This window comes from Calypte anna, chromosome Z, assembly GCF_003957555.1.
Source record: "Calypte anna isolate BGI_N300 chromosome Z, bCalAnn1_v1.p, whole genome shotgun sequence".
In the NCBI taxonomy this organism is placed as follows: domain Eukaryota; kingdom Metazoa; phylum Chordata; class Aves; order Apodiformes; family Trochilidae; genus Calypte; species Calypte anna.
Genome location: NC_044274.1, coordinates 35,237,399 through 35,250,739, shown reverse-complemented (window position 1 = coordinate 35,250,739; position 13,341 = coordinate 35,237,399). Strand labels below are relative to the sequence as shown.

General features: G+C 40.7%; 1 protein-coding gene across 1 annotated transcript in view; it reads right to left on the bottom strand.

Annotated features, from left to right (window-relative positions):
* The window catches only part of RASEF (RAS and EF-hand domain containing), a 32,947-nt gene extending 24,695 nt beyond the window's left edge, over nucleotides 1–8,252 (bottom strand). Inside the window, exon 1 of the mRNA XM_030467507.1 lies at nucleotides 7,886–8,252. Coding sequence (XP_030323367.1) covers nucleotides 7,886–8,247 — 362 coding nt within the window. The 5' untranslated portion in view covers nucleotides 8,248–8,252. The remainder of the gene's footprint in view (nucleotides 1–7,885) is intronic.
* Nucleotides 8,253–13,341: the final 5,089 nt, after the last annotated feature.

The following is a 13,341-nucleotide window of genomic DNA, read 5'->3' as shown; positions in this document are numbered from 1 at the left end:
TCTCCCCTTGAGTTCCCCTTGAACACATGCGATTGCTTTCTGCAAATTCGTTATTCCTAACTGTTTATCAAGGAAGATTTCACAGAAGGATTTTGCTGTGCTGATCCCTGAACTCTGACTAGTCTTTTCTTTTGCTAGGCAAAAAGGCAACTGGAAAGCTCTTACTTCAGCTTCAGCAAAATTCACTAAAAATGCTCTACTTCTCCCTTTAAAACTGGTTTTCCTTTAAATTCTAAAATCACCTTCAAAGTTACTTAGCTGCATCACCCTAATTTCCACACAAACACAACTGTAGACATTTTAAAATGCCAATATATATAAGAGTATTTTTTGATAGATGGCATGAAGAAAACTGTCCCTTCGGACCATCTGGCACTATGATTACATTGCCTACCATGCATGCCTTTATGCTGCTTCCACAAAGCACAAACACAAAATACAAGTACCCAAAAAGGTATACTGATCTGGCCAAGTACAGCTCTGCCTTTAACCTACCTCATCTCAAAGGTTTTATAAAGTAAGCCATCTGTAAGATTAATCATTAGTAAGTGTAATTATTCAATATTTGCACAATTTCACATAAGAGTTAATTGAAGCAAAGTTACTGTATTCACATGGTTTCAAAGAGTTCCTGAGGGAGAAAAAAAGTAAGACTGTCCTGCTGATGATATGATTTGTAATATGACAGATTTAAAATAACATGGGAGAATACAGGAGGAGCAGAAGAGAAAAAGAAAACAAGAACAAAACCAACAACAGGATAAGAGATACCAGCTATTTCAATTACATTAAGTGGTATAATTACATATAACACAGAGCTATGCTAATTCCGATCAACTTGGGTTGCTGAATGTACAGCAACTGTTTTCCTAGTGATCCACGCTCAGAATGCATCTGAGAGGGGGTGGATGAAATTCATGAAAGAAGGAAATTCTACATTTGCTATGTATCATACTAAGCCAAGAACATTAGTATAACTCAAAAGCCACAAAGACTGAGACTACCAAGCAACGTCATCCTTATTACAGCACCAGGTGTGTGGGAGAAGCTCGACCCAAAGTGCACACCACTTGGTTATTCAGTTACACTTTGATCCTTGCAAATAATACATATGGCATTACATTTCCATACAAGCAGCAAGGTTATTCAGATCATCTCCCAGAAGGTATTACATAATTTTCCACTTATCTCCACATGCGGGCTGTCTCCTGATGGTCATGGGCGAGGGTTTTTGGGAGGAAAGCTGGAAGTCTTCTTCAAGGTGTACTTTTAAGCCTGGGCCTTGAATTTTTGCATTTAGGCAAGAAAGGCTGATGCAGAAAACCAGAACCACTTGAGTATGGCTTTTCTCTAAGCTTATCAGCAGCACCTCCCATTTGCCCCTGCAATAAATCAGAGGTATCCTGCCTAACGATGCCCTGCATGGAAACACCCTGCCTGGCCACTTCATTGTTCCTGTGTTAGAAATTTTTAACCCTCCACATCACTTACACATGTTCCCTACGTAGCTGTCACAGAGATTTCTTAATCTGACCCCAAGTATGGAATTTTCAGTATAGTTTTCCACCAAAAATGTGCAAAGTGCAATAAACTAGTAGAAACGTGGAAATCAAAGAAGTGCTAATGATGCTCTAATATCACTTTCCCTCATTCTCATGGTAAATATTCAGTGTTTCTTCCACTGCTACTTTACATATGTTTACTTGGGTCTACTTCAGAAAGATGGAGATTGCCAAGTGAACAGCACAATTTTAGCCCCCAGCACAGGCAGAGCACCCTGGGGAGGCCAAAGCAGAATACAAGGCAAAAGTTCACACAGACAGGAGCTGCACATGAGTGCAAGACAGCCCTGTTAGCTGGCCAACTGTTGTACTGAGACAAGAAAACCAGGCCAAAGTGTTCCTCAGTAGGACTTACTTTGTAGGTCCTTCTGTGTACATCCGTATCTTTCTCAACACTACCCCTTGCCAATTACTGACCTATAGCCAAATGTCTAGCATGTCTATCTTCTTTCTTATTCATGTTCTTATTTGCAAACTTAAGGTCTCCAAACATGTTCCCCTTTTTCTCTCGACCCAGACAACTTTCAAGCATCAAAAAAACACAGTTTCTATTTTGGAAGGTGCCAGTGAAAGCAAAGATAAACACTACTACACCTAAAGTCATTCTCATGATGATAACATGCTCCTATTTTTATGCTTTAGAACAGAATTCTGTTTTTTTCCAGTGAAGGTGAGCTTGTAAAATTACCCTCACCACCTGCAGCAGCTCTGTTCTGGTACAGGCACAAAGGGATGGCATATAAGGTAGCCTGAGCCAGATAGGTCTGGGCTGAGTGGGCTGAGAGGAGAAAGATCATACCTAACGCATCATTACACTGGAGACCAATAGCCTATGTGTGTCATAAATAGATACATACTTTTTTCCTGAAAAGCAGATACATTGGATATGCCATCATATAAGCCAACAGAAATGATCAACTACATCCATTCCATACTGGAAAGGATCTGCTTTTGTCATGGCTGAGTGCCTAACACTTTCTCCTAGATTAAGTGTCTTGCGGAAAAACAGATTACATGAAACATTACCAAAGTGTAAAATTCAAGGTATTTCTAAACCTGAAGCACTATGGTGTTTTTTAATACCATCTTTTATTTTTACGTATCTGTCCCTTCAGAAACAGCCCTCATTAAAAGATTAGAAAATCTGCAACACCCAGATGAGAGAGCCTGGCCAAGGGCTGATACCCAGGCAAGGGTTTTTTAATGTTCCCAAAGAACAAATATTGTTTGCTGCCTAAAGACAAAGGTTTGACTTGGAGCCAGTGGGGCATGGGTGAAAAGGCTGTAGGACAGGGAGGGAAAGATGAAGTCTGTGGAAAAGAAGAACACTCCAAATAAAGCATGTGATTATGACAACTGATTGTGTGACATTAAAATACTAAATTCCTGTATGAAAATACAGGAAAACAAATGTTACAGTGCATGTTTGGCATAGATGTTGTTTTCATAAAAGCAAAAAAAAAAAGAAGAGCAGTAAAACCTACGGTAGCTTAGGAAGTCCAGTTGACAAAAAGATTTCCACCACACTTCCCAAAGAGCACATTTGTCAAATCACCATTGTGAGATATATTAGAAGACAAGACACCATTCTTACAACATTGATTCCCTCTTCAGCATTGTGACAAAGGGAGACTCAGCATTTGTTTTTCCTTAGGATTTGCTTTTATCCCATCTCTGAGGAAGACACTTTGACTTCCAAGGAAATCCCTCCATTACATGGTCCCTCACCTCTTGGAAATAAACAAGACTTGCTTACAAGAGTTGATGCTGTGCCCTGTATTAACTTTGGCAAAAATCCTTCCTGGCCTAGGTCAGCAAAAAGCATGACAGATTTTGGATGGTTTTTTTATGCAGCAGAACCTCTCTCCTTTGCTGTAACACAGCAGTATATCCCATGAGCATGGTCCGTCCTCATAGTTCAAGTAGCTCATGTTAAAACTGCACTCTTCTCATTTTATCACATCCTCCAGATCCACATATTCTATATTTTCTGTATTTTCTATATTTCTATATTACATGACTAGGGGCAAACTGTCATAATCACATTAAGACTTTGGAATTGTATGATCCATAAAATCTGAGTCCAGCAGAGATGAAACTGGAGTTTGGTAAGCAGTTAGATAGGCCCAAAGGACAAGACACACAAGCAAAACGGAGACCAAGACTAAAAAGCAAAGTAAGGAAGTATGAGGACCCTCAGAAAGCAGAACTTGGAACAGAGATACAAATCTTCTTCTCCACATTCATCCTCCTACTTGTTCTCAAATTAATTTAGTTCATTTTTCAAAATATCCAATACACCAAGTATCACACAAAAACTGTCTGGCAGATCTAACTGCGATTCAGTTTATCCCAGGGCAATCCCACAATAAATAGGAATGCACACAGTACACACAGTCCAAGGTCTTTATTCTTTCTGACTGAAGGTCTTTAATGTCAAAGTTTCAAGATTATTTTTTGGGAAGTATTTTGCCTGCAATTTACAGATAAATATAACTGTTTTAGCACTCATAAGTACAAGTTTTCTTTTCAAGTGTCAGTAGATGTTTGGTCATTCTTTGTGGAAAAATAGATTACATGAAACATTACCAAGGTGTAAAATTCAAAGTATTTCTAAATCTGCTTTCTTTGTTCAAGCTGAGGAATGGGAAAGCATCCCCATTACCAGTCTTTCCCTCATCCTTAAAAGAGCACTTGCCTAACAGAGTGACATCCGAACAGATATGATGTTATTAGACATATAATTATGTTTACTAATTATATTTAATACTAACATATTAAAAACAATGCAACACTCAGTAACACACTTGTGGGCAACATCCTACCAGTGGGGGGCATACAACGACGGACTCAATGCCTGGAGCACCAAATAACTAAGTTTCTTAACTTTTTCCACTACTGTATCACTGCAAATATGCCTTAGAGGAATAAACTTTAAAAAATGCTGGAGTTCTCCATAAAACTAATCTCCTGTGACTCACACAGGTATGTTCCAGTTGGCAACTCACTACATATAAACCAAAGGCATTGCAACCTTATGATTAATTACTCCTTATACCTGATTGAATATTAGACAGGAGAACATCTGCATTTTAAATTTTAAAAATGGCAAAACAACACAAGGACAAAAAAATCAAGCCCTTACACAACTCCACTAAAATATCACTTCACACATTATATTAGGTCATCACCCTGGAAAGATTTTCCACTTTTCTTGTGCTAGAGGCACAACTGCACACTGAGTTTGTGTGAAGACTAAAGCAAACAATACTTTGACTCACAGAGACCACCTGACCAAGAAATCTAAATTGAATTCCATCCAAAAAATATGTTCAGATGGGGAAGGAATGAGCTAGGCTGAAAAAAATCTCTTTTAACTTCAACCAATACAAATATATCTCCAGTCCAGATTTGTATGCTTGAAGTATAAGCTAACAGAACTATCTAACCAAATACACCGCTACAGAGAGGCAGGATCCATCTGATAGTAAACCTATTTTTAAAAAAATTAACTGTATTCAAAATACTTTTATTTTATAATAGTCTTATTTTAATACCTGGAACAGGGCAATCACTCACAGCAAAAAATGTTGCATCTAATGTTTGCTAAGAAACTGAGGGCTAAGAAGCAGGATATTAACCTGTTTCTGATTTCACAACTCATTGTGGAGACTTACCAAAGGGTTGAAAAGCTCAAGCACAGAAACAAAAGCTGAGCCACGTGTATTGACATCAGTGAAAAATTTCTCCTTGATTTCTATGGGCACACAGTCAAGTGCAGGGATGATAGACCACAGGTGTTTACTGTGCAATTTTCTCCTCACTTGAGCCCTACTTTTATCTCGTTCCTTCCATCTGCTATGCCTCGTTTCTCTCTCTATACCACAATAGCATCAAGCACAAGGATGAGCATCTTGCTAGACTGCAGCAACATTTTACTAGACTGGGGCCAGAAGAAACAGCTTTTTGAGAGCCTGAGACCCGAAAGTACGAAGATAAAAACCACACATGGTCAAGAAAAAGAATACGGACAACTAACTCCACCTATCTAGGTCCAAGGAGTTTCTTCTTTGCAATTGTTTTTCTCCTGGTTTTCCATGGCAATGCTAGAGCAAACATATGAAGAGTAATAAATCACAGTGTGGGCACCAAATGTTTTATAGTATTGAAAATGCAGGCAAAAGCCAAGCCAAGTCTGGTTTTCACAGTACTAATTTTCTTTAAAAAAAAAAAAAACACACACACAACACAAAAAAAAACCTGATAAACAACTAAAAAAAATAAATAAAAAGATAGTTTTTTAAGTACTAGCTTGTACTAGCTTGCACTTTACATGGGTTTTTTATGTTCTCAAAAATCTCTTCTGTGCCCAGACTCTTCAAAAAAATCCAATATATTTGTTACTTACAGTAGTGGTCCTGATTATTTCAGTGGGACTGCTCAAGGGAAAAAAACTTACACATATATTTCAAAAAAAAAAAAAAGATGTGAGACACAAACGGAAAAAAGTTGAGCTGTAACACAGATCTGCTTCTAGCACTTCAAGACAGGAAAGAGAAAGAAAAGAAAACAAAGGGCATACTGTTCTCCAGCTGTCGTTGGCACACACCTAATAAATACAGACAAATATCAAGCTGAACACAAATAGGAAGCATTTGCACCAAAGGACTGCCCACCGGATATGTATTTAATTATCAAAATTTAACTGTTTGCAATTTTGATGTGTAATAATGCTGCAAACATAGTAACCAAGAAACTGACTTACTACCAAAAGCATGCAGATGCTTTCACAAGCAACCTCTGTTCAGTCAGATTTTTTCCATCCCCTACTGAGTTTCTGCCAGGCTTTAGGTTAAATTATTAACTGGTTCTGCAAATTTTCAAATAGCCTTGCATGAAGAAGTTAGTGATCTGCCTGAAATGGAGCAGTCCAGTAAGACTAAGCAATGTTACTTACCTTTCCAGTCTAAAAAGGAAAGAACCATTTACAAGAATATTAATATGAGCCATGAATGTGCACTTGCAGCCCAGAAAGTCAACTGTGTCCTGGGCTGCATCAAAAAAACGTGTGGCCAGGTGGTTGAGGGAGGGGATTCTCCTTCTCTACTTCGCTCTTGTGAGACCCCAAGAGAGTACTGGTGTCCAGTTCTGGAACCCATGAAGACAGGCTTAGGAAGCTGGGGTTGTTCACCTCAGAGAACAGGAGGCTCCAAGGTGACCCTATAGTGGCCTTATAGTACCTGAACAGGGCCTACAATTCTCTGCAGAAATATTTCATCTCACAATCTGGCTGCATATATAAAGTGGTTATTGGAGTACGATAAAAATTTGCCAATGACTTGATACATGGTTCTGTACAACAATCTGCACATTCAACTTGATTCTTGCTACAGTTAAACAGAAACTAATGTTCTTTTATTACTTTATGTGTAACTGACTGGCACGCCCCTCTGCAACTTAACACAGTCTCTCCGGGTTTATTGATGTATATATGCTTTAAACTGCCTCTTAACTAGCTGCTAGAGTCAGATTGTTTGTTTTCCTGTTTAAATGACAATTTTTAAATGAAGCAGAATCACTCCGTACTTTCTGTGGCCAACATTTTCAGATTAATATTGAACACCTCAGGTTTCAGGCAGGTTACTGTGAATCACCAAAAGGTGCCTGTGTAAACTGGAAACAGCTCAGTACTGACATCCCCGCGGCTATTAAGTCTAATTCCAAATGAAGCTACCACAAGTTGTCTCATTTCCCTGACACAAAGGGGAAAGGTTCTCACAGACTTCAGTGAGCTCCTCAGTCTGAACACAACCTAGAAGGTGGTGCGGGAAAGGACAGACGGAGGTTCAAGATATTCGGTAGAGGGTGGGGAGAGGGGATGGAGAGTTTCGTTTGCGCAGCCGGCAGCAGCTTGCACCCGTGCGTTCCACCGGCCTGATTTGCCCACGTGTGTCCCGGGGCAGAGCAGCGGAGAGGAAGCAAGCAAGAAGCTGCACGCTGGAAAAGCAGAGCCGGGAAGCCTCAAAAACGGGAAGCAGACGTGGGAAGGGCCATTTACACCTGCAAGTTCAGCGGGTGAGGAGTCAGGCTGAACGCCGGTACGGCGATTCCCCAGCACGGTATTGCATCAGCATCGGCCGCTGCCAGGAGGGCCGTACCGCCCCCCACAGAGGGGCGGCAGGGGCTGTTTGCCGCCGTGGGCCTTCCCACGGGCATGCCCAGCCCCACCATCCCCGTAGCCGCCGTCCCGCTCACAGCGGGGCGGACGTCCCTGCCGGAGCCGTAGGGGTGCAAGCGGCGGCGCCGGCGAGCCTGGGCCTTACCTGGGGATGTACCTCGCCTCGTCCCCGAGCCGCACCTCGAAGTCCCTCCAGGGCTGCTCCAGCCCCGCGGCCGGACACGCCGTCGCCACCTCCTCCTCCTCCTCTCCCTCCTGCTCCCCGCTGCCCGGCCGCCGTCGGGTGGCGCCGCGGAAGCCGCGGGCGAACTCCGGGAAGGTGATGGCCCCGTCGCGGTCGCTGTCGAGGCGCTGGAAGATGGCTTCAGCCTCGGCCGGCTGCACCCGCAGCTCGGCGCAGAGCGCCGCGAAGTCTTCCCGTTCAATGCGGCCCGAGCCGTTGGCGTCGCAGGCCACGAAGAGGGCCCGAAGGCGGGACAGCTCGTCCCCCGCCGCCTCCGGATCCATCGGCCGGGGTCGTGGATCCTCTGCCCGCGGCCGGGACGGGACGAGACAGGGCGACCGACGGCCCCACCTGGCGTCACAATTTGCCCTCGCCTCGACGGGGCGGGGCAGGTCCCGCCCCGGGGCCCCGCTGGCCCAGGAGCGGCCGGGAGGCGGGGACGGACCGCAGGTGGCGGCTGTGGGCCGTGGTCGGGAACTGGCCGTGCTGAGGCGGCAGGCACACCGCGGCAGAGATGCCTCCCACACTGGAGAAAGCAGGTGCTCCCGCTGGCAGGGGCAGGGGCGGGGGCAGGGCATTCCCGTCCTGAGCTTCTCAGCCCGGTGTGCTACTAACAGCAGGGGCACCACACGTTAAAAACAAGGTCCACCCCCCTGTAGCGATCCAGTGTGAGTCGTAATACCGTGCGGCCACAGCTAGATGTTTAATCTCATTTATTTTTCAGCAGAATGGAAGCACCCCTTGTTTCCATAAAAGACGAGTTGAGAATGATCCAAAGTATCACACTAGGTAAATTCTTGCTCACCACAAGTAGTCCTCAGGTTATGCACTGCTGTGTTCTCACTGTTGTTTCATCACCAGTAATTTAGAAATGTAATTTGTCAAAGCATCAGCTTAAACTGAGTATGAGAAAGCTAGAGTTAAATCAATGTACTGAAGGAATGAGATTTCCCGTGCTTTGTATAGAAGAACTAGTGAATGTCATTCTTGAAAGAATCAAAACTTCTCAATTTCTTGAAGTTTGACTCAACTCAAATTTAGCTGGACACAGGTAAATTTTAGCAGGCTTTTTGTTTGGTTGCTTGTTTTTAGTTTCCCTGTGCTTACCCTTGCTTATGTCCATCTGCAAATGTAAATCACCTAAAGTTGTGATTAAAATTCAGCTATTGAAACAGGGCTTCCCTTTTGACTGAAATATAGCCCAAGGCTAAGTACATGATCCAGCAAAGCACACATAAACCTCTCATTAGAATAGGTCACATATCTCATTAGAATAGGTCATATACTGTAAATGCAAAATCCAAAGTGCTCCTCTGCCTAGGAGGCGTGGAATGCCCTCAAAGGGAATCATTATTATTTTACACATTTTGATTGCTATTTTGTCAAGCCCAGACACACTCAGCCTAAACTGCCAACAATCTATCTCTAGTCAATAAAATATTTGGTAAAATGTTCCATGCACTCTAGAGAAATACAGCTTTTGGGTGATTTGGAATATAAATTTTAGCTTAAAACTTACCAGATAACTCGAGGACTTCCATTGATGATTTTATGCATTTTTGTCACTACACAATTTCCACTACACAGCTGTAAGACTACTGACAGTAGGGAAGTGGTATCATCTTCAGATTCTGAGTCTAGCTAAATCTACTGTGTTAGTAGAATTAATTCAACAAAATTGTTCACTGTGTTCTGTGATTTATCATCAGCCCACCAAGTTTTTTGTACCCAAAGAACATCATGAAGCCCTTGTGGGGCTGATGTAGGGCTGTTCAGCTATAGAAAGAAACAAACTTACCTTGCTTGCACACACTAGCTCTCTGTCCATAGGCATCACAGTATTTAGCTTTTGGTGTTGACAGGCTTCTGAACTGAACTGGAACATTCTAATCTGTGCTAAACATGTCTCACTTGACAGACACGGAGTTTCCACTTAAATCAGTGTAATCACGTTCTTGTTTGCTTTTATCCTTCCCAAGCTCTTATTCACTCTGTTGTATCTGTCTCTTGTGGAGTGATTACTTTGGACTGCCAAGAAGAGGGCACAGACTTGGGACATATAGTTTTCGTTCTTTTTTTCTTTTTTTTCCTTTTTTTTTTTTTTCTTCTGAGATTTAACCTGATCTTGTCCCAAACTCCCCTTTTTTATGACTTAGAATTTGACCTTTCCTCTGCAAAGGCCTGCATCATCAGGAATAGGGTAATAGGGTTAGGACGAGGCTGGACTAGTTGATTTGAAGGTCATTTCCAGCCTGAGCAGTTCTGTGATTCTGTGATTCTTTGTTTTCTTCAAAAGCCTTTCTGTTTCTGCCTTTGCTATACAGGTATATATAATTGGTAGCATTGAAACAAACAATTCACATTCAGATTTGCATCAAGTCACATAAAAGTGTTGCATTATTTGCCATTGCACTGCCTACATGGGCCAGATTTCTGCCTTCATGTGCACACAGTCCCTTGCATGCTCAGTGTATGTCATTGTCTTTGGCATCTCCTCGAGTTTCACTATAACAGAAGTTTTGTCACACAAAACTCAGACAATGTGTCAAGTTCAGTGTGTCATTTAGCATTGCCAATGTGCAGGTGTTTTCTGCAAAAGATATGATGCCTTCCATGTTACACTGTGCCATGCTACCAGTGCTTCCTTGGCAGGCAGGCCATGGTTAAGTCAAATGGTTCTAAGAAAAGAGCACAAAAATAAAATATTATTCACTTGATGGGACCTAAGAGTGAGTGGCAAGGGCAGGATTATTAGCAGGCAACAGCAAAATGGTGATTTGTTCTGAAATTACACGCCTATTCTAAGAAGGATCTGTCCCCTCTGATCCAGCTCTAAATTAAATATATGCAAAATATAAATTATATATATTAAATATATAAATATATATACTAATATATACTTATATATAAATATATCTATAAATATATATCTATAAATATATATAAAATATATAACTATATAAATATAACATAAATTTAATAGTTATATAATTATTATATATTATTATATCATTATTATGATATTATATAATTATATAATTATATTATTATTATATCATATAATATAATATAAATATATAAATAAATTTATAAATTAAATATATGCAAAAGTAATTAATTGTTTCTGTGGCCTAGTACTGGGGATATGGTACAGGAGGATTTTTTAATTCCTAGCTATGATACTGAAGCTATAGATGCATACATACCCCACATTGAATTTTCAGTCTTTCTGTTTTACTTCACTGTGTCATGAAACACACAAGCTAGCTGAAGAATCTGTTCTGCTAAAGAGGCAGAAGTGCCATTGGAATCACAATCAGGAACTTCAGGGAAGCCTAAGATAACATATAAGCAAGAAAAGATTCATTGTATCACTAATACAGTGTCCTAATGTACTGAGTGGGCAAAGGCATGTGTTGACCTTGTTGGAACCACACAGGTTACTTGGAGGACATGAAGAGACAGGGAAACCAGAAACAGGATGTGTGGCACCACATGACATCAAGATGTAGCATTGTCCCAGGAAGCAAAAGTGCAGAAGAGCTGAGCTGGCCAGTTGAGTAAGAGAAAATTTTCAGATTCTGTTTGAAAACATGAAAGTAACTTTACTGACCTGTGCAAAAGTATAGAAAAGTGGAAATGCTGTACTAAAAGTAGATCCTATACCTGAAAAAGCCCTGTTCCCATCTCTTTCTATATATGGCTTTAGGAATCCCACATGAATATTAAAGGAATATTTGTCCTTGTGATACCAAGCATTTAAAAGCTAGGAAATAGAACATAAAATGGAATGATTATTCAGCAATTGGCTTCTCCTTGTTACAGTATGTGGTCTTGGGCATTGTTTACAATTTAATGCACACAATTCAGACCTTACTCTGAAGACAGATTATTTCTTTTCTATAGTTCTTGCACATACTAATCTTCCCAGTATTATGAATAGTTAAGGAAGTGAATAGAACCCTCTGTGGCTGCAATAACTCTCTTATTCACCTTTGTCTGGATAACAATGGAATAGTGTAAGCAATTTATCACAAACTGAGCTGTGGACTTGGAAAGTAAAGCATAAGTAAAATAGGATCAATCAGTAATATAGAAACATCTCATTGAAAACAGTATTACACACAAGTGTCATGCCAGCAACAGCATCATAAAAACTAATTAATTTAAACCTGCTCCAGTTTCTCCATTTGCTAACACAAAATTTACCACCTTTGCAAGCCACCATGTGCCTCAAAGCATCACAATCCATACTTGGCACTACATCTCTAGCTTTTGTGCCTGTACCTGATCATGAATCTTGCCATCTCCCTACCATCATGAGGGAAAGCAGAGTGTGTGGGTGCAGGTAAAGGGCATGGCTAGTAAACCATGTAAAAAAAGTAAAAGAATAGGGAAGTACTGAAGATGCTTTTACAGAGATTATTAAGCACTGGTAGAAATGGAGGTGTGAGTATCTGACAGCTTTTTTGAAAGGTTGTCTCTATGATCAACTGAATAGGTAGGGAGATGCTGAAGTGAACAGGAATGACTTAGGGAACTACTTTGGAGGTCGTAGCACTCATGCTAATGCTTCTTTAACATGAGTACTCCAACCGCAGAAATAACAGTAGACTGTTCTAAAGGCATGCTGTCATGTTGTCAATACTCAAAATCTGCAAGGATTTTGAATTACATAAAGCCCCAGGAAAGGCTTTTTAATTATTTTCATGACATACTGATTAATTTTTTTTTTACTCTGTCCTATTTTAAGGTGTTAGGAAGACTGAAAAATACTTTGCTTTTTAATGAACAAGAACAGAAATGCAGAGTTAGCTGAGTAAAATGCAAAACAAATCACTAATTCCTAAATTCCACTTTCAGGTATGGAACTAACAATTCTCAGAAACAAAGAGACATGGAAAGCTCAAGCATCTTTGGTGAGTGGAGGCTTTTCTTCCCTTGTCTTTTCAGTCCCACTAGACTAAAAGGAGTAAAAGCTACTAGATCCATTCTGTCATTTTTTTGTGATAAGGCTGTATTGCTGCAACAAGTAGTAATTACATTGCTCTGCGGAGAGAAAAAAACCTTACCACTGCTTAATTTCTTGCTATGTCTGTCTCCATAGCTGTAAAAGAAATTAATCTAAAGAAAAATTCTCTGAGTCCACTCATGAAGAGAACTGAAAAGAAAAATAATTATTCTGCTCACAGAGAAAAGAAGTCAATGGAAAAGTAATTTATTTCATTATAATACATCATGCTGCTCATTTTTTAATTTCATCATGGACTTAATATTCCTTTGTCTGTGGTCACAGATGTTGAAATTCATGTTGATCCAGCTCCTAAGTTTCCTAGAGGAGTTGTGAAGAGAGTGATTGTAGTGCTGGACAGAATAGT